General features: G+C 43.0%; 2 protein-coding genes across 4 annotated transcripts in view; one reads left to right on the forward strand and one right to left on the reverse strand.

Moving 5' to 3' along the window:
- emid1 (EMI domain containing 1) overlaps positions 1–17,896 on the forward strand; it is a 51,419-nt gene extending 33,523 nt beyond the window's left edge. The window contains exons 4-17 of one of the 3 annotated variants that reach the window (XM_063897038.1): positions 6,346–6,435; positions 6,538–6,599; positions 6,704–6,836; positions 7,627–7,671; positions 7,774–7,881; positions 10,007–10,099; positions 12,482–12,571; positions 13,035–13,087; positions 13,176–13,238; positions 13,323–13,367; positions 13,562–13,606; positions 13,772–13,783; positions 15,666–15,750; positions 16,928–17,896. In XM_063897038.1, coding sequence (XP_063753108.1) covers positions 6,346–6,435; positions 6,538–6,599; positions 6,704–6,836; positions 7,627–7,671; positions 7,774–7,881; positions 10,007–10,099; positions 12,482–12,571; positions 13,035–13,087; positions 13,176–13,238; positions 13,323–13,367; positions 13,562–13,606; positions 13,772–13,783; positions 15,666–15,750; positions 16,928–17,061 — 1,058 coding nt within the window. In that variant the 3' untranslated portion in view covers positions 17,062–17,896. Of the gene's footprint in view, positions 1–6,345; positions 6,436–6,537; positions 6,600–6,703; positions 6,837–7,626; positions 7,672–7,773; positions 7,882–10,006; positions 10,100–12,481; positions 12,572–13,034; positions 13,088–13,175; positions 13,239–13,322; positions 13,368–13,561; positions 13,607–13,771; positions 13,784–15,665; positions 15,751–15,932; positions 16,024–16,927 lie in introns of all 3 variants that reach the window. The other 2 variants (XM_063897040.1, XM_063897039.1) reach the window with 2 other exon arrangements.
- rhbdd3 (rhomboid domain containing 3) lies at positions 17,715–21,533 on the reverse strand. Its single transcript, XM_063897046.1, has 5 exons — positions 21,004–21,533; positions 19,833–20,216; positions 19,422–19,548; positions 19,070–19,324; positions 17,715–18,726 (listed from the first exon to the last, which is right to left on the reverse strand). Exons 1-5 carry the CDS (start codon positions 21,164–21,166, stop codon positions 18,573–18,575), a joined length of 1,083 nt encoding a protein of 360 aa, XP_063753116.1. The 5' UTR covers positions 21,167–21,533; the 3' UTR covers positions 17,715–18,572.
- Between the last annotated feature and the right edge of the window lie 349 nt (positions 21,534–21,882).

Raw genomic sequence — 21,882 nt, forward strand, 5'->3', positions numbered from 1 at the left:
TTTTATTAGACATCTGCTGCTTTCAAGTGGAGGAAATGTTTAAAAGAAGAGGTGGGTGGCTGTAGTGCAGCCTGTCTTCACCATGGCGTGTCTCGAATCCGACCACTGCCATCTGACAGAAGTAGCCCCACACAGACCACAGCATTGTTGCTTGAACCGTTATTTATTTAGCAATGTATTTAAAGTTTTGTTTTTGGAATCTAGGATAACAGTAAATTAGATGTGACCCATTGTTAAATGTACTTCTTGGGTTTGTTTATTGTCTCAAATGTGTGTAAACACCAGATCCTCTTTCTGTTATCGCCCTCTATCTTTGAACTCAAACCGTTCCTGTTGTTGTGGACAAGAACACCACCACACTTCTTCTACACCCCAAAAAACAAGTGGTGAACAAACAGTGGATGCTGCTCAGTAATTAGAGGCAAAGGCGGTGAGCGATATGAAACAAAGCTCAATTTTCCTGTAAGTAGAATCTTCTTAAGAGTGCCTTGAAGGTATTCTTGACAGTCTGCACCAAAGCCATATGGGGGGGATAGTTGTGGGTCTGTCATGATGAAACCTTCTGGAAAATACAATAAGCAGGAAGCCTGACAGGAGGGAGGGAGGAGGGAAGGAGGGGAGGTGATCGGAGGTGAAATCTGCATCCTGTGCAGAGATCTATACCCCACAGCTGTCTGTCTGTGTCCAGTGAGGCCAGTCTCCTGTGCGGGAATAATCATAATAATACTTTTGCTTTATAGAGTGTGATTCAAGATACTCAAATTAACAAAACAACTCACTTAAAATGTATTAAAACACAACATTTATTGCAGATTCAAAGCAGTTCTCAAAAAAAGGAGGTTGGTGTCCGAGGAGCGGAGGGGTTTTTAGTACTGACGCTGGTCATCATTTATCCTTTATCTTTATTTAAAGTCCATTCTTCTTTCTTTGGTGAAGAGAAACTGCTCCATGTCAGATAGTGTCCTGCTGCTCTTGACCCCATTTACTTTGTTCACATTGGGAATGCCAATGGGAGCACATACCTCCCACCTTCAGGCCGGACAAACACCTCTATCAGCAGACCGCTGTCACACCACCCTTCAGCCCGGTGCTGTAATTACACACCACTGCCTGCTGGGGAGGTGGGGCAGGAGGGGCAGCCAGGCTGAGACTGCCGTCAGCGTCACTGCAGGCATGTGCTGGGAAAACAGAGAGAGTGAGAGAGACGGAGAGAGTGAGTGAGAGGGAAGGTGAGGTAAAGAGAGCCCTGTCTGGGACGGGGACTCGGGAGGAGAGGCAGCAGACCCTCCTCCTTCCTGCCACAGATTAGAGGCTGTGTGTGTGAGCACATCTGGAGGGGCTGTAGGAGCTGAAGGACTGATGTGAGAAGCCAAACTGGAGGAGATTAGCGAAGCCGTTGATCGCTCTGAGGTGGTATTTATGTAGATGTGTTTGTGCACCATGACGAAAAATGGTAGAAACATCTTCACACACATGCTTTAAAAACACTGGCAATTTTGCTGAGTGCTGACTGACAACGTCCTTCTTTTATATGGGAACTACTTCAATAAAAACTTAAAGTAACTGAAACACAATTACTGAACGTAAAAGTACATCAATCATCTCCTCAGGTGCATTAACCCGGCTGAATGTAGTGAATTAATTTCACCCTTGGTAGTGACTGATGGAGGTCTGTGGGGTGAGGGTGGTGAGACGAGTGTGTGCTGCCCCACGCTAAGTGTCTGTGCTGACTGATGAGGTGAGGTGTGTGTGCACAAGGTGAGAGTCTCCCTGACCCTGCACGCTCTCACCTCAGGGTCCTGCGGGCTAAAGCTACGTTTTATTTGCAGCAGGTCTTTGCAACACCTCACCTAGACTTGTAAACCAGAGCAGATGTAGACCGGCTGCCTCGATGCACTTGTTTTCTTAAACGCGGTCCGTAGGTAAGGATTCAGTCTCGCTCAGCCTACCTTTTACTCTGGGATCAATTATGTGCGCAATTGTTCTGGCATGCAGCGTTTCCTTCTCACCTGTAATTACAGTTGAACCTGTCCAGTGTGTGGGCTGCTCCACTCTCAGGCTGAGAGGCGGAGTGGCATTTCCAAAGGAAGGAAATGATGAAGTGTGTCCCACCCTTTGAGTCAATCACCTAATAAAGAAAGCTGAGACCCTGGGAAAGCACAGTAAACACTGGGGTTCAGATGCAGGTCTGTGCAGAGCACCGAGCCCTGGTGACCAGGCCGAGACCCATCAGCGGTTTGGGAGGTGGAGGATTGCATATGGGCTGCTTTGAATATATGTGTAATTTTACTGATATTAAAAAATGAATCCACCAGCATTTTAAGTAAGCAAACAGTGTAGAATATCCATTTCATTTCAACTGAAAGCAGTTGTGGTAGCTCAACTCATCTGCTTAGAATAAAATTGAGCTGATATTAGAGCTCTCTTTCAAAACTTAGAAATCTATGTACGTAATTCACTGTGAACATTTTTCATACAGTGCTGTGACTGTCCACAGCCTGCCATGGTTGAATGAACTTGACTGATAGTGAAAACACGGCATATAATAACAACAATGACATAGATACTGCCAGATTGTGGACGATACCTGTCCTAAAGACCCAAATAATTGATAATTGAATGGTTATCACATTGTGTAAGGCAAGTTTATTTATACAGCACCTTAAAGCACATTCAAAGTGCTTTATAAAATCAAATCAAAAACATTCAGAAACAAATGCAGCAGAAACACATTATACAAATGTCATTTAAAAACAGGCATTAAAAAGCAATGATAATAAGATAAACACCAGGTATAAAATACATGAATAAAACCCGCACTGCAGTGTGACATATGAACAGCTCAATCAAAAGCAGCGGCAAAAAGATACGTTTTGAGTCTGGATTTAAAAATAGTAAGAGTTCTAGCCGACCTGAAGGATTCTGGGAGTTTATTCTAGATAGTGGGGACATAATAGCTAAATGGTGCTTCTCCATGTTTAGTTCTGACTCTTGGGACAGAAAGCAGATCCGTCCCAGAGGACCTGAGACTCCTGGATGGTCGATCATTTAGCAGGAGATGTTAATATATTTTGGGCCTAAACCATGTGATGCTTTAAAAACCATCAGCAGTATTTTAAAATCATTTCTTTGACAGACAGGAAGCCGGTGTAAAGGCTTCAGAACGGCAGGTTGGCATGTTTTTTTGACAGCTACCTATAATTTCTTGCTACAGAAGAACAATTGTTGGAGGAGAGAGGGACTTAAGTGCGTCCTTGCATATCTTCACTGTAGCTGTGCATGACAGTAAAGCCCTTTGGACAACAATGTTCAGAAGTAATTAAAAAAATGTACGATTACTCATGAAGTTGGAAAAGGACTTTTAGAGAAAAAAGACAAAGAGACAAAATGAAACAACACCCAGATCAAATCATCTCAACCTGTTTATTTTGCATTGAGAAATAGGCGAAAGAAACGGCTGGCTTAGCAAACATATGTTCTGAGGAGCTACACTGTTTAGCTTGGCTTCATTTCGAGGAGTGCTGTGTTGGCTATGAGAAAACTGTGTGCGTGTGCGTGTGCGTGTGCGTGTGCGTGTGTGTGTGTGTGTGTGTGTGGGGGGGGGGGGGGATTCAGGCTGTCTGTGTGAGGCAGTGCAGAGACAGAGATAAACGCCTCCCCTGGTTGGCTGTCAGCACCCGGGACACTAATGATGCCACAGCGCTGAGCTCAGCTAATTGACCCGACAGAGATGGATCAGGACCTTGCACTCTGCTGTGTCTGCTCGCCATGTGTGTGTGTGTGTGTGTGTGTGTGTGTGTGTTTTAATATTTGTCTTCACAGGTGCTGCCAGGCCCCTGCACTGTAGCTCCATATGGAATCATCACACACCCTTATATGTTGTATTTTTCCAATGTCTCCTGCTGAGCGTATGACACAACAACAAAAGTCTCACATTTACAGATATTTGAGACACGTTTAGCCCCTCATGTGAGCTGCAGATGGTCTCAGCTGGATCCGAACAGTGTTGTATGATTCAAGGTGCAAAGCCTGAACCGACTGCTAGCGTAGCATTGATGAGCGACACAATGTAAACAAGTGTTAAGCTAGTTAGCTGTTCCTCAGTGTTTTTCATTTATTCGAGCAGTGACTTGAGGAGAGAAGCTCCTGCTGGGCGACATGTGTGGCCTGGCAGACCTTTAGTGCAGATTTCAGCAAACAAATTTGTCTGCCTGTCCAACGTGTGCCCACAGCTACATGTTTGAAGAGCATGAACGCTGAAATTCACGCTCTTCAAACATGTAGTCAAATGTGTGTGTGTGTGTGTGTGTGTGTGTGTGTGTGTGTGTGTGTGTGTGTGTGTGTGTGTGTGTGTCTGTCTGTCTGTCTGTCTGTCTGTCTGTCTGTCTGTCTGTCTGTCTGTCTGTCTGTCTGTCTGTCTGTCTGTCTGTCTGTCTGTCTGTCTGTCTGTCTGTCTGTCTGTCTGTCTGTCTGTGTCTGTGTGTCTGTGTGTCTGTGTGTGAGAGAGAGAGACAGAGCTGATGTCAGGACGGCCTCTGGCCCACTGAACTCGCTGCGGGATTTTTTCAATGGTGAAGAGCTCTGGCTCAGTGCTGATTAGGGCCCAGTGCAACAAGGGGGCAATAGGTCAAATACGTTCACACATTTGTACGACCCCCCCCTCTGGGGCAATTAGCCCACTGAGAACAAAGATCGGATACAATGACCCGCTTCTATCAGGGGACCTTCATTAACTGTGATGATGTTATTGTTGGCGAAGAGAGGGATGGATCACACTTGAGGCATCCGATTCATCCTCTTTCTACAGGCCGTAAACGCAGCCTACACACACACACACACACGTGTATATGTGTGTGTGTGTGTGTGTGTGTGTGTGTGTGTGTGTGTGTGTGTGTGTGTGTGTGTTCTGCATACAATAGCTGTTGTGTGGCTGGGTGAGGGGATCTTGTCGCTTGAATGTTCTTTACTCTCGAGGGGGCGAGAGCTAGACTTCCTATCATGAGCCCTCTTTGTAATTGAATGCAGCTATCTATATGAGCTGCAGCATGTATACACACACATACACACCCTCTCTTTGTCCCTGCAGTATTCCCCATGTGGACTAAAGTGTGCTGTAGAGTAAAGCAGATCAAAGTGTGTGTTCTCAACATCCAATGCTTTCAAAATGTGGGAGAGTTTTCTACAATCCAGAGCGGATGCCATAACATTTCAGTGTCAGGTCTTACATGCTTAAAATCCATCTACACTTATAATCCTCTGAGAAATACCCTGGAACCCAAAACAGTGAAATCATGAGCAGAGGTTGGGGCGGGGAGGGGGGGTTATTGCAGCGGTCTCAATTTACCCTAAAGCATGTGTTCTGTGTACTTTTCATACTCCTCCCTTGCCCCCTCTCTCCCCTCTCCTTCGGTAATCACTACCCCCGTTATGCTCTCCTGTCTCAAATTCCCAAACGTTTATTTTTTCTTCGTGACAATAATCTCTCCGTTTGCCTTTCCTGGGTCTGCAGTGGATACAGATTGGATCATGCTATCTGATGTTGTGAGGCTGTTTAGGAAGACTAATGCTCTCCTACTCCAGCTCCGTGCAGCAGGTGCTATTTCATGGCTTCTTTTAGTACGACACTTGGCGTTGACCGCGGCCACTGAATGGCAAAGACGTGCTTCCTGGTGGCTAATGAGGTGCTGAACCCAGCCTCTTGTTTGTATCAGAAGCACCTGGGCCAACCAGAGCCAGACCAGGCCAGACATAGGAGTCCGTCTAGCTTTTCCACAAAGGTCTGCCCATTCAAAAACATCCAGAACCCAGGGACACAAACTCCCACACTTCATAAAATGAAGGCAAGACAGAATGCGAGCCGAGACTGCCCATTCTCTCAGCACAAGGCAACTATTGTTTGTCTTTACACTCCCTCTCTCACAGGCTTTGTGATTTTATACTCCATAAAGAAACACCGGCCAAAGGAAAGCCATTTGGCAATGACGCAACCCACAATGTTTGTCTCTTGGAAATGTATCTGACACAAAAACAAGAACTGTCTCTGTGGATTTACGTTTGTACTGTTTCTTTTCTACACTCTGTAGAATTGTCAGCCTTTATTGGGTAATAATAAGAAGCTCACCTGAAGCATAGAGACCTACACACAGAAACTGCACTAGCTTCTGGTATCTTCCACACTGAAACATCTTCATCGCTGTTTTTCATTCATTTTTTCATTTTTCTACCTTAACGAAACAATTGGGTTACATTTGGCAGTTGTCATAAGTATTATCTCAATAAATCACTATAGCTACAAATCTAAGCCACAGAGGTGACCCTTTTATGTATCTGTGTCTTGTGTTACAGATGGAGGGAACCAGCTTGTAGCTCAAGAGGCGGTGAGGAAACCTTCCACGCTACGCCGCCCGCCTGCACGCACAGGAGAGACCATCTCTAGTAAGACCTGTGAACATGTTATCTTTGACTTAACAACACAGTAACAAATGTGCACTACCTGTGTCTGATTTCTGAATGTAAATATGTATTTTGTTTTTGTAGGTTGCCTCAACTGCAGCCGAATCACAGCTCTTACCGACCGGCTGAGCTCGCTGGAGGCCAAGGTTAGGACTCATTTAGCCACAGGCTCCAAATCACTGAGATATGAATCATTTAATAAGAACATTGTTTAATTGCCCAAACTTTGTTTTATGTCTTGCTTCATCAGGTCCAATTACTCAATGCCCCGGCCTCCGTATCACAGCGCCCCCTTCCGGCTAAAGGAGGAACTGCTCCAGAGGCCTCATTACTGATTGGTGCTGTGCAGGCACAGGGAGCTCCTGGTGAGCAGGGACCAGCAGGTATGTAGATCACGCTGTCACGCATTAATATATTTTAAGGTGAAAAGGTTTTGTGTTGGGAGTCAGAAATCCCTCCATTCAGCTTTTTGTCAGCGAGCAGCAACTCTTTTCCTGCGCTCTACCTGCTCCATCTGCTCATGTCCTATTTCCTCCACTGCATACATGCTCATTTCCTTTAGAAAAAAAGGTTAGCGCTCAGTTGTCTGTGCTGCTCACTTTCAGCGCTCTGTGGCCGAGTGAAATGTGAACACTTGAAGCAAGAACGTCTCTCTCTTTCCTCTCTCCTGGAGTCAAGCCCAGCACTGCGAGTTCACTAACCGTGCTGCACAACACTTACACCTACATTACCCACAATGCAACTTGACCACAGACTACAAGCGTCTTAAGTACCTTCTTTATTACTCCACACCTCCAGAATTTCATTGTAGTTTTTTGAGAAGCAACCAACACTAACTCAGGCGACGTCTCCTTAGGTGCTCCATTCATCATTTCTTTTTACAAACAGAAATCCATCAGCTGAGTCAAAATGCATAACTTATTCCTTTAAATGATACAGAAAATCGTTGCTTTTCTTCATTGAGTGCAAATATTAAGTTGATTTAACTGAAATATAAGCCCCGTAGATGACATGAACACAGAATGGACTGTCTTCCTCCTAAGAAAGAATTTGGAGAGTTGTACCTAATCCCTCAGTGGATTTTACATCAACGATCCTCCAGCTGGTTGAAGCCCAGACTTTTTCCACAGAGCTGCACCTCTTAATTAAGTCACCTCTGTGTTTTCATTGCAGGTCCTCAGGGTGAAAAGGGGAGAGATGGGCTTCCTGGCAGAGAAGGTACATTGTAACCGTAGTTGCCTTGTAGTGCATGTAAAACCTTTTAAGATGTACACCGGTTAAGGCTTCATGATTACTCATGACTGTTTTTTTTCCTCTCAGGGAAGCCAGGGTCTCGAGGGCTGCCAGGTCCCAGTGGGCCTCGGGGGGAGGCCGGGACAAGGGGCCCATCTGGAATCCCTGGATTCAAGGGATCCTCGGGACCGGCAGGTAGAAGAGCTCGCTGTTAGCAGACAGTCGTGAGCAGAAAGGAACAAATGAAACTTAGCAGTTGTTGACACAGTTTGTCAATGAGCTTGTTGCAAATATGTGTATTTCAGAGAGGTGGTGCTAGACACTTGTATACTTACCCATTTAAGCTATTGTCCATATAACAAGACATTTAAATGGCTCACTGTTGACCAAAGACCGCAGGAAACAAGAGCGGAAGAATCATAACAAGATCTCCAACAAAAGCCCGACCTGTGGTGTCCCGCTGCAGAGTATTTGTCTTTCTCTTAAACCACTCGATCAACCCACAAACCCTCCAGTGGTAAATGTCTGCCTGCTGGTTACATGCTGGAATTTGGGCATTTTTTGCTTCGGCTTTGTTTAAATGTTTCTAAAAATGCAGTTTTCTGTGGGTAGCAGAAGCATTTATTTATAGATAAAATTCCCCACCCGGCTGCTGCTTACCAACCACATTCATAAATCTGCTTCATGTTTTCAAAGCTCCGTAGTTTTTGACAAACAATAAATGACCTGTTAGGGTTAAAGTTAATCCACAGGCAGCTTTGAATTGAATGAGGGTCAAATAAATGACAGAATAAATGTGTCACAACATCTGCTCTTGCTATAGGGTTTTTTTTTCCTTCCATGTGTTTGATCATGATCATCTTCTCTCAAGCTAACATATGACCCCTGCTCTGTGCCTGCTGCTGGGTAAAGATGAGATTTAGAAGTCAAAATTCAAACCCACTTTCTAAGAAGCACCATGTGACTTCAATCTGAAATGAACATGAGCTATATATACACAAATCCCAGGTCTTTATGATTTCCATATGCCTGTGGTGTTATTGTTTTTTCTATCTCCATTACTTCATAAGTACCCAAAACCAGAGCTATGTCTTGCATCCCAAGCTCTGTTTTTCTTTATTGTGCTGATTTTTTTCACTTTAAAGAGAAAGATAAACACAGTACTGGAACGGGTCCAATGTCATGGAAAATGTAGAGAAATATGCACTTGAGCCGGAGGGTATTTAGGTGCTGGGAAAAGAGTGAACTTGGGAGATAGTGTACATTATGATGAATCATGTTATAGGAGAGTTGTTTTACAAATGTTGCGTCATGTTTTGACGCCAGCATCCCCTGGTTGCTCATTATTTTGCAGGAATAAATGCTAACTGTTTCCCACAACAAGTCACATAGACTCTAAAGGGCCACTTTGACTTGCCGTTTAACCACTGTGCTGCCGATTGTAGTTTACAGTCGGCCCGATGCAGCCAAAACACAGCCGGTCATGCTGCAGTGTTTACCGAGGCTAAGTGAAAACGGCCCACAGTGGTGTCAAATCAGAGCTGTAACAACACCACCTTTCTAAGCAGTAATTAGTGGACTGTCATTGTCAGAGGCATAAACTGAGAGGTGATGAGTCTGGGTCTGTCTGAGGTCAAGAGGTGGTGTTTGGGGGGGCAGCATTACCTCAGGAGAGTCCAAACAATGAGGTCAGATGTGGCTACGGTGTGGATTTTTCCACCTTGAAAAGATGGCTGGGGGGGGGGGGGGGAAGGACGAATGAACTGACACATTGAGCTACAGGTTTTTACTCACACAGACACATAAAAAAAACTAGCCGTGTGTAAGCAGGGAGCATTTAACTTACTATAAACCAGTGCCAGTGACACTTTTCAGAGTTTATTGGTGTTTATTTGAGTTTTCCACAGGTCACTAAGTCACTTCCAAGCCCCTGACTATTAAAGACCCTGCTTCTCTTAAAGACAGAAGAACAAAGTTGGCCAGCTCATATACCTCTCTGTCCAGCTCCTTATTTTACTCCCCTGAACACACACACACACACACACACACACACACACACACACACACACACACACACACACACACACACACACACTCCCATGCCAGAAGTGATTATGGAGTATCATTGAGCACTTTATGTAATGTGTTTCCTCTCTGCTCTTTGTCATAGTTTATCATCTATCATCACTGACATCAACCAAAGTCTTTTAGCATTAGCATGTTGTGCTGCACCTCTCTAAGAGAAACTTCATGATCTTAGTTAGCTATGACATTAGTATTTCTGTCACCAAAGTGATGTTTCTGTCATTCCTTCTCTCAGGGCCCCGTGGACCATCAGGACCCACGGGAGAGAGGGGTCTACCCGGCCCACCAGGTCCTCCAGCCAGTGCCCACATCCCAGAACCAGACCAGAGTAAGACACTTTATACATTCAATATGACACCATTTCCACACCAAATAGATAAAAGTACTCTTTATATTTGTGATAAATATGTCCCTTGAAAGAGTACTCCATCCACACAGCCTTACTTTTGATGGACAGTAACAAAGGAAGTAAAACAATCGATTCAAAAGCACCAGTTTTTCCAAACTTTCTTCTTTCTTGATGCCTACATTACCCCTAATGCAACTAGACAACCAAGCAATTGTGACATTTCTTGGGTAAATCTATCAGAGCCACACAAGGCTTTATTTAACCAGTAGTACTATCTGAATCATAAAAAAACATCTGTACAATCAGGGCACTTTCCCTTTAATATGTGTACATTTATATTACAAAATTCTGTTTGCCTCGAATCCTACACAAGTTTATGTACACGAATTAAACCAAAGCCTTTGTGTTCAGGCTGGATGATGAAGGTTTTACAGACTTTTAGCTGCAAACTACTGGTATTAATGTGTCTTTAACAGCTTCACAGACATGTTCTCTCCTGCTGCATAAAAGCTCTCATACATTTTACACCTGCTGATTACCAAAAGAAACACTGAGAATAAGAAACTGGCAGGCTGGTGGTGAATCCTAGAGCAGCTCCTCATTCTCTACAAGCCAAAAAGAAGAGACTATTAAATGGAGGCAGAGGCAGCCTGAGATTGACTCTGACTTCACATGCTGGGATGAGAACCTGTCCGTCACTGATGTCACTCAACAGCTTCCAGATGTAGGCCGCTCAGAGGTCGGGGGGTGAGAGACAGATGGGGGTCTGCATCGGCTCTCTCAAGGTCAACCCAACGGTGCGTTTTATTTGTGGATTCAGTGGTAAAACAAAGTATGCAGCCCACAGATTTGTAAGCTCTGGGTTCCTGTGTTGAGACGCTGTGGGTACGTTGAGGTTGGCAGAATGATTTCATAGCCATTTCTATCACATCAAAGTCACAGTAGGGGGACGTGCTGAGCTTCCTTCAGAAAACACTGGTTTATTTGGCTTGTACGCCAGCATCAGGAGGTTGGAATTCCCTTCTGCTGAACAGGACAGGGTTCCCAACCCAGCAGCCAGGACTTTAAGTATGGAGGAGGAGCATTGTTGTCTCTTTTCAGACTTTGTAAAAGCTCCCACAGAGTAAACACTGGGAGCTGCTGCAACAGCCTGCCAGGATATATTTTACTTTTACTTTCAATTTCAAGCTACTGTGAACAATATGTTTCTTTGTTCTTTGCAGACTGGTTTATTAGAGAGTATTGTAATTTATTCTGTATATTTTATCGAGTTTAGATCCTCCTCTGAATATATGAATATCTATCTCTTGAGTTAGGCTACCTATCTCAGTGTGAAGAAGTAGACACATAAAGGGTATCCCAGTTTTGGATGTCACATCCAGTAGTGGTGTGCAATATTCTGGCAGCAGGAGGATGTTTCTGGCTATAAGCACTCCTCCTCCTCCTCCGCCTCCTCCTCCTCCTGCTCCTCATCCTCCTCCTCCTCCTCCACCTCCTCCTCCTCGTGTGTCCTGTCTCATGCTGTGATTGGATCTCTGTTTCCTGTCGGTATAAAATTACCCAATGACCGCACAACTTCCTCTCTAGCTTTCACCACCTTCTTTCTCTCGTTTGTCGACCTCCAGTCAGTGTTGTTACACAAAATGTATGAAAGGTTTTTACGCAGGATTACATTCGTTTTTTAAAGAATAAGAAACACAGTTCTGCTTTTGAGAGAGCTTTTAGACTCGTTTGAGGGAAGTTTACTAACCTGTTGAAGTCATCATGTGAAGTTAGAGCATTTGTGGTAAAGTACTGCCCTCTGGAGGTTATCATAATGTAATAGAGAGGGTCTTTATTGCACTGAGTCGAGCTTCTCAGGCAGCAACAACACAGAAAGACTGCATTGTGTCACAGCGTTTACAGCAGGACTTCCACATCAACAACAAGATGAGCAAAGTATCACAAAGAAAAAAGCTTGGAGAAGCATTTTAATGTTAAGCACTTACTGTCCTGGAAAATTAAGCCTTGTTAATTTAAACCATGAACCTAAAGATAAAGATCGACATCCATATGTGTTACCAAAATGAATTGATTACGGGATCTGCTTCAGCATCACATACATTTCTATATACCCACAATACACCCTTGCATTTATAAAAAGAACAACATCTCATTGTTTTCCCTTAATTTAATAGTGTTTATGTTATGGTTTAAGTGCACTTAAAAATTGGTTTGAATAACAATAATAATTGTAACCATTTTGACGTCCCAATGATCCCTTAAGGCAAAATAACAACAAGATATTTTATCAAATATAAAATGTTTAATACAGTTGAACACACACTCCCATTAAACGCGCATTTTGTTTTTCAACTCCAGGTCGTAGAAAAGACCCGTTCTTCAGCAACTCTTTCCAAGACTCACGAGGGTTGCCAGTTCCAGGACCTCAGGGTCCCCCCGGGCCTGTCGGTGAGTGTTTATCACCTTTCAAATTGTGGTCATTATGTGTGTGTGTGTGTGTGTGAGTGTGAGTTTGTGTTGTGTTAGTTTAACTTTCCCTGCACAGTCTTATTCTTTGTTTATTTCATGCAAAAAAGCTTGTTCTTAATCAGGTGACCAAACACAAAGAGTCCCCACACTGGAAATAACAATCTCAAAGATCTCTCTTTTGTGTATTTGACCTCTCTGGCGATATGTGGTAACTGCAGGTGTGTTTTTGGATCTCACTTCCCAGATATCCGATCAGTGCCCTGCTTGTGATTTTTCGTCATTATGTCGACTTGCCACAGGAACCAGATTTGTTAAACTGGAAAGGCATTCATCACTGGGCCATAGGCTCAATCACCCATGGGAAGCAGCAGTGACATATATACATATAGAACAAGTGAGAATGAGTGAGAAAAGGAAATGAGTGTTTCTATCTGTTATGCAGGTCCACCCGGTCCCAGAGGCCCAGTCGGACCTTCTGGCCCATCAGGACAGAATGTAAGCTCAGTCACAGTCATGCACTTACTGAGTTTAGCTCTGTCAGATTCATAATGGTGTTCTTAATTTACCTCCTGACTCAATACAGGGTAAAAATGGAGGCCCTGGAGTGCAGGGCCCTGTGGGCCCAAAGGGAGAGCGTGGGGAGAGAGTGAGTACGCCCACAGCTCCATGATACTGTACAGTTATCTTTATTTACTCTACATCCTTAAACAACATGCCTTTGGTTTCTCAGGGTCCTTTAGGTTACCAAGGAGAGAGGGGCTTCAGAGGCGAGCCGGTAAGTCACCTCCACCCTGCTGCTGCCATGATTATGGCCCGAGTATGCGAGCGTATGGGGGGGGGACATCAACACATGTCATAGCTGGTTATCTTACTGTAAACTACACTAACCAGCAACATGCTCCATCTGTCATTGAAACTGATGCAACGTTTCCATCACTCAATCTTTCCTGTTGTAACATCTCTCTGCAGGGAACACCGGGTTCAAAGGGAGAGCCAGGAGAGAAGGGCTTGCCGGTAAGAAAGTAGTTGTGGGTAGTTCTCATGTTGACCTAAAGGGGAGGACTTTAGATTTGATATAATATATAACAATACGTTTTAAGATTCCTTTGTTGAGCAGTACATATTTCTCTGTGTCTGTCTAACCCTTATTTTCCTTTTACATCTTTCTCATTTTACAAGAGCAATCTAAATGTAAGATATCTTTTTAATTATGTCATCACTTTGCAATGAATCTATTCTGTAACCTAAATCACGTCTAACCAATACCCACATCTCTTATGGATATTGTTATGATCGTTTTTACAGTCACCATGTTCATGGCTGTGATTGGCCACGTGGTGTTCATCTCTTCTCCTCTTCAAACCCCTACTTTCCCTCCCCCGTCATACACTGTTTTTAATCGTGATTCTGTTTGAGTATATGTGATTTCAGCTGTTGATTTGTCTTAATTTGTGTGTGAAATCTTTAGGTGTTATTGTGTTTTTGTTTTTGTTGGTCCTTGGGGTGTGCTCTGGACTGCTGTCCCCTGTCACAACACTGTCCTCTTGACCCTAAAGCTGTCTGACTCCCTCTGCAAGCTACTGTCCCCATGGCTACCTTTCACAGTCACTTTTTCAGCATCTGACTTTGGCATATACATGAAAATAAACAAAGAAACACCGTTAATCCTGACACCACGCACCAGCTCTGAATGAGTGAAATCATCTAAAATATAGTAAAACCTCTCTAGAAGCAAAGGTTTATTCATCGACTATATTGGTTGGGTTTTACGGTCTTAAAAAATGAACCTGAAAGCAAAAAAGTCAAATGTATATGCCAAATCACTCCATATGTGTCAGTGGTCGGTCCTGTTGGGTTTAGAGGTGTTGTGGTCTGATGTGAGTGGAGTGGATACAGCTATCCTCTTTTATCCCACAATGCAACCTTGCATGATTTCATCAGTGCTTTCTTTCCTGGATGTAAAAACTCACAAAATGCATCTAGTATGTGAGATAACACAACTAAGGCAAAGTAGCTCTAAGTTGTATTTGGGGATTATGTCTCTGTTTGCAGCAATAAGCAGCCATGCTAGTGTCAGCATGTTAAAATGACAATGTCTACTTGCTGATGTTTTGCAGATGTCTATAGTGGTCGCCATCTTGGTTTAGCTTATATCACTTGACACAAAGCACAGCTAAGGTTGATGTTCAAAAAGTAGGAGGATCACAATAATGCAATTTATCATGAATGTCTGTGAAAAAAAAAATGGATCAGTCCAAACCAAGTGGTGGACTGATCATTACATGACATTACGTTGCATTTATAGCTGACACTTTTATCCAAAGCGACTTAAAACAAGTGTTATAAACCATAAATGTATTTGTTTTTATTAAACAAGTGGCTGTTATTTTATGAATGCCGTTTTATGTAATCAATAATTGCAAAACTTAGAGAAACGTTGCCTTTTTTCTTGTCTTGGTTTGTCTTACTAATGGAAACATTTCACTCACCAAAAGCTTCAGCTCTTGTCTGCATGCTTTCTTTATGTGATGTTACTCTTTCAGCTGTCCTTTTTATTTCTCTTGTTCCAATCCTATTCCTGTTGTTTTTTAACGTACACTCATGAAGCCATTGTTTTATGCTTTCACAAAAAACAAACAAATGAGATTTCAGTGTGAATCTATGCTGGCTTCATTGAGTCAGATAACCTCGAGTTAATTCAGTGACCGCAGCGTTAAGAATGAAAGCTGTGGTGCTGAAAAAAAACTCGCCTGGCTTAACTGCTACCCTAAAAACGTACTGCAGATGGCATGATCAAATCTAAATCCTGGTTATCCAGCGGTGTTATGTCACCAACGTGAGGCTGGTCTGTAGTGGTGCATGCTGATGATGCCCAGCCTAGCATGGCAGAGTCTTCACATAGCAGCATGGCCAGAGAATGAGGGAAATCCAGAGAAATACAGGGTGCAGATATGTGGACTGTTTTAACCTTCTAACTGCTGAACTGTATTGAGAGAAACAACATGACTTGCATCTTGGCCAGCAGTTCTTTGGCTTGTGCTCCTTACCTTGACGGCTGTATCTATCTTCACAGGGGGACGGCATACATCAGATCAGAGAGGCGCTGAAGATCTTAGCCGAGAGGGTTTTAATCCTTGAGACTATGATCGGTATTCATGGTGAGTAGGAGGCCTGAGGCAGGGTCAGCTTTAGGCGGGGGTCAAAAGGTGGGGAAAGGGCAAAGTCTCCCAGCGCACCTCACTGCTGGGACAGGGAGTGGGAACAGTTGCGAGCAGCCCCAGGACTCAGGCTGGTGTTTCCACCCCCCTCACACAGTTCCCCTGTCACTGCTCTCTGATAGGACTTTAGCTTGCAGATGTTCCATGACTTGCAGGCAGACCTTGAGCTTCTGGCTCGCAGGGTGACGCTGCTGGAGGCGATCATCTGGCCAGGTAACGCTGAGACATCCTCACCCACAGCTCTGCCGGCCCTCACTCACCTCTTTGATGAGATATAGAGAGTCTTGATCGAGTGTTAGAGGCATAAGATGACCACTTGTTGCTGAATGTTGATCTAGTCACTGAACAGCATGTGTTATTATCACGTGTGAACTGTTTTGGTCGTAGAAGATATTACAGATATTCATTTAAAGGCCCTGAAAACTGGTTTAGCTGTTTTAAATCAAAAACAGATTACAGTTTTCTTGTATTTAGCCAATCAAATCAATCAAATGTGATCAAACCACCCCCAACAGTCCATCAGTTTTTTTTACCTTGTGTCTATTTTGATTGGTGTTTTTAGGTCATATATGTTATTAAGAAAAACTACGATTTGAAACCGAGTTTTCAGGGGCTTTAATCTTTTGTATAATAATGGTGCTATGTAGGTTAATGTGACCTAAGTCGTGGCAGTGGTGCTGCAATGATCTGTCAACTTATCAGATGAATCATTTTGATAATTAATTGTTCTTGTAATTTATTAAGCAAAACTATGTCTTTTTGGCTTTTAAACTGTGAGGATGTTCTACTCTGTATCCTCAGACATTGAATTTCTTTCAGATTTTTGGTTGTTGACACAATTGCTCTTTAGATAACACTCATTGCAGTCCTGCTAGCCTTCTTTACAAAATGAAATCAAGCAGTAAAAGGAACCGATAAATCTCTTAAACCTTCAGACTAGTTAGTTCAACAAATCATTCTGGTATAAAAACTGGGCAACTGTTGTCCAATCAAAATAAGATCCCACGCATGACAGCTCCAGGTTGCATCAGACATGGATTAGGACTGCAGATCACGCATGTCCTCACACACTGATGGACAGCGAGGCCCCGTTCCAACTGCTGTCTTTCTTCAACAGAGCCTGATCTAGGGTCTGGGGACGGACCGTTTGGCACAGCCTCCCCTAGTTTCTACAGAGATAAGCGAGCAGGTGCGCTTCCATATCGACTTGCTTCTCCTCTGTCCTCCAACACCAAGGTTCGAGGGAAGTAGCCCCTCCTCCCCTCTGCTCACCCTGAGGATCACAGGCTGGGTTGATTCCCCCTTCTCTAGGTCTCATCGGCAATCAACAAATTTAGACCTTATCTGATACTCTCTCTGGGCTTTGCTATCAGATTAGGGATGGGGGACACCTCAGGGAAACTCCACTGATATTCCACAATGCCCTCCTCCATCGGGAGCCTGAGAACTAGTTTGACCCGTCTGCATCGCCATACCCAAACACTTCACATAACACTCCCAGCAGCTCCTTCTGTGTCGCATCTTCAAATAACGTTTTTTAATGGTTGAAAAAAAAAAGGAAAATCTCAATCTTCTGGACAATAAGGGTCATTTAGAGTTATCAATGAAAGGAGGAATCAGATGTGAGAAACTGGATATGTGTTTTTTTCTTGCTTTCACAATGTAACTGCAATCTGAAGAGATTCCACTATTTAAGTATATTGAGCATGTACAGTTTGCAGGACACAAGTACACAAACAAACCTCTTCTTCTAGTATTCATTTTGTTATACTTCTCATATTGTTATGTAGTGCACTAAAAAGATGAAGTCATCTCTACTCTTAAGATATGTGTTGCCAACAGTGATTTGTAGCTTTCTGGTGTGAGTCCCCCCCCCCCCCCCCCCCCATTCAATGCTAAAATGATTAAATACACAATAGTTTATTAACATACTTCAAAGCTCAAACTCAAAAGCACAACAAATTGGTTTTGGTGGCATATCAACAGAGACATTATGAAAATAACTTCAAACTTGCTGTCCATTTCCAGAGCTTACACACACTTACACACTCACACACACACACACACACACACACACACACACACACACACACACACACACACACACACACACACACACACACACACACACACACACACACACACACACACACACACACACACACACACACACACACACACACACACACACACACAGGGAATAACAAAACTGTTAATGGAACTTGAACATATTTTGTACCACTGTTGACAGCTTAAACTGTCCTGATGAGAAACATGATACTTGTTTTTTCATCTTATATCAAACTTATTGTGAAACTATTTAAAATGATCAATTATTTTGTATGCTGTTGTGTAACCATTTCATATTTCATTCTACATTTTTTTCTTGAAACTGTGTTACTGTGTTAAGATAATCCTGTCTAAGTGATTGATGTAATAAAATAATGTTCATTTTTTTTAAGAAATCTGTTTTTATTTGTGTTGCAACATTCATTATTAAGATTACAGCATAAATAAATGAAATCCATTCAATCAACATGCATTTAATCTGCATTCAGAGAAATCGTCTCCAAAGCTGTCATGTTTGCCTCTTCATATGATTAGATTCACAGTTATGGAAAAAAGAAACACCTCTTTCCTCCCCACTTAAATTGATCCTAAAGTCAGTAATACAAGTACGTAGCCCACAGGGGAAAAAAAGTGAAAGCTCAGCAAAACCCAAGCATACTGTTCGTCCAGTTTAGTGTACAAGAGCCAAACGGTTAAGTGCTCTGCTTCCCTTTTGATACCATCACGGCCTGTTCTCCGACACTGTCATCAATGAGCAGGGAAATGGCGCCATCCAGCTGTTTGGAGGCTGCTAATGCCACTACAGCTTTCTCTGTGGGGAAGCCCATCTTCTCCAGCTGCTGGAGACTGAGGGGAAAAAAAACATTGGTGTTTTAATGAAGGATTACTTAAAACCCCATAAGTAAAACCACTGGGAAATAATGTAAAGCATTTAGAATTTCCCCCTCAGGGAAAATCAGGTCAACATCAGCAACAGCAATAAGGGTTATTTTAAGATAAAGGACTATGAAAATAGCATGAATAAAGAAATGTAAGTATAAAAGTGAAGTATAAGTCAAATTAAAAGGTGTTTACATATACTGTACACAGTTATGTATTGTTATGGGATTGTTAAATATATATACATTTCATTTGGAAGTGAGAGTCCAACTATGTACATTATTGTGCACGATAAGACTTCATTACTAACCGCAGAGAGGAAACTGAGGATTTGGGCACTTCCACTTTAGCATCAGGGTTGTCAGGAGCATCCTGTAATGAGGCCAGTATTCCTGCCCTGAGCATCTGATCCTCCAGCACGTCGGCCTCAGACAGCGCAGCCGACTCGTTCATTATCCAGGCAGGCACTGGATCCACCCATGGGTGGTGGTTAAAAACAGATGGATCCCTCATGGGGGGAGCAGCTGCCTGATCTGCAGGCGTCATCTGAGAATGTGATCTGGAGCTGTGACAACCAATAAAGACAAACTGATTAAATCTGCCCCTGCATGCATGAGGTGAGGGTGAATATTTACTGAGACCTGTGATGTAAACAACCACACCTCTGTGAGGTAGTGTAGGTTGGCAATCTCAACCGGGCTGAAGCACGGATATACGCCCAATCAGGAATACAGTCCAAGAGCCGGGCCTCCTCCAGCTCCTGTAGAGTCCCAATGAAAGACTGGTAATCTGAGAGGTCCATTAAGTATTGAAATATATTTCATCATCATCAAATCCTCAGCAACAGATCACACTCGTCATTGAAAAAAAGTGTAAATCAACTGTAAGCTACATGTTCATATAACTAACATAACTAGAAAAGGCAGACTGGTGGCATTAGACCACAGCCTGTGCATTCCCGAATCAGTCCTCTGTTCAGGTATAATAAAGCTTATGAAAAACACCATATATGTTTCTTGGTGGGATATATTTTGGTACAAGCATTAGATGACTGTACAAACAGCAAAGGATACAGTTGTGTCCGATGAATATTGCGCAGAAGTGCAGCAGGGCGGGTGTCCCGGGCAGCAGCAGGAGACCTATCAGCAGAAGAAGCCAGGGGAGCAACCAGACCGGAAAGACCCTGAGCAGCCTCCTCTGAGCCACCTGACGACACTGCGCCGCAAACAGGGACAGCTGGATTGCAGAGTGACCGCAGATCCGACTCGCCTCACTCCCACCGACACAGAGGACCAGAGTATAGAGAAGAGGTAATAGGATTGTTGTGAGGGTGGAGAGGGACAGGAAGGCGACGGAACCCCAGCGGCGCTCCTGACACGGTCCCACCACCAACAGGAAGGCAGCGCTGACCAGCAGAGAGGGCAGATCATCGTGACTAAAAGCATACAGGAACACATCTGGGGAGGAGAGAGAGGAGTTAGGAGAGAAACCTGCTTCAACTAACTATCGTTTTCATATCCATTGATCTGCCGACTCTTTTCTACATTTATCACTTGGTCTATGTAATGTCAGAAATAGTAAAAGAACGTTCATCCTAGTTTCTCAAAGTGCAATACGTTGTCTTTAAATGTCTTTTTTGGTTGGTCCAAAACCCAGAGATAATCAGTTAGATCTGATATAAAACAAAAGCAGGAAATCTCCATATCTGAAGGGCTGAAAAACAGGTTTTCCTGCTTGCTTTTAAGGACATTTTCAACTAAATTACTCCATTCTGTCCATCTGTGGGTAGAGCAGGCGGCCATATACTTGGGTTTGGTCCCCATGCGGTGGACCCAGGTTCGAATCCGGCTTGAGTCCCTTTGCCGTCTGCTTCCCCTCTGTCTCCCTACTTCTCATCTTTACTATATTAAAGGCACTGCTTGCCCCAAAAATAAAATTGATAAATAAAATTACTCAATTCTGACATTGCAACCATTGTCCAACATTTATATTTTTCAAAATAAAAGTGATCAAAAGTGTCTGTATTGCACATTGTAGGTATATAAATATTGCAACACAACAGTCTGTATTGTGTGGTGGTCTACCAGTTGTTGGTTATAATTATTATCAATATATCAATGATCAAATGTTATATTATATTTCTGTCGATCAACTAATCATCTTTGTCAACTAATAGCTTCTAATTTGAAAACTGAATTACTATATATTTGCATACACCCAGCAGCAAGATGAACACACAGTTACCTCTGACTCTGGGGAACTCTCCACCTGGACCGAGGCTGAGACTAGCCTGGATTCCCCCCGCGTACATCAGCAGCATCAGGGCTGTCAATAGAGAGGTTCCCAGACAGAATCCAACGCGATCTGATCCAAACCAAAACCATATTGACAACAAACGACGAGGCATTTCTTCTCCCGTAGTTTGTCCCCTTACTTCTCCTTATGTGGCATCATTCTGATAAACTGACACTGTCTGTTCTCATCACAAGAACAGCTAAAAAGTGAAAAGGGGTCAGTTTCAGACATTAAAGCCTATTTATTTATCTATCACAAAATCGAGTTGGTATAAAGACTACACATTCAGTCGCTTGTTTATCTTGTTAAATCCCCCTCCACTCACTGTATTCGTACACAGAGTCCACGAGTGTAACTGCTATTGTAAAATAACCATGTCCTCAATAATACACAAGTAACAAATATACTTAAATAAGAATATTAAAGTATTTAAAGGGCTCAGCGTAAGTCCATTTCCGCACTACTTCACGTCTTCTTGTTCTTTGTGTTTACTGGCAGTTGTCAAACTACAGTAAGTGAACATTACTGCCACCTACTGTAAGAAATTATGATGGGAAAAAATACACATTCTGCCACAAAAACAACATTTCGTCTTAAAAAACATTCGGTCTGGTCGTTATAATATAAATATATAAATGTAATAAAAATGTATGGATTATGATGTGAACAACGTGTCTTCCATAATGAAATGATCGGCAGTCTGAAATTTATAATAGTCTACCGCACAACAACCTATGATAAATCCCAAATTAGGCAAGATGTTTGTATATTTATCTTGGATATTATCTTTAATTTCGAACTTCTTCCGGAAAACATTTATGACTGTAG

The sequence above is a fragment of the Eleginops maclovinus genome, chromosome 12 (genome assembly GCF_036324505.1).
Source record: "Eleginops maclovinus isolate JMC-PN-2008 ecotype Puerto Natales chromosome 12, JC_Emac_rtc_rv5, whole genome shotgun sequence".
NCBI lineage: Eukaryota > Metazoa > Chordata > Actinopteri > Perciformes > Eleginopidae > Eleginops > Eleginops maclovinus.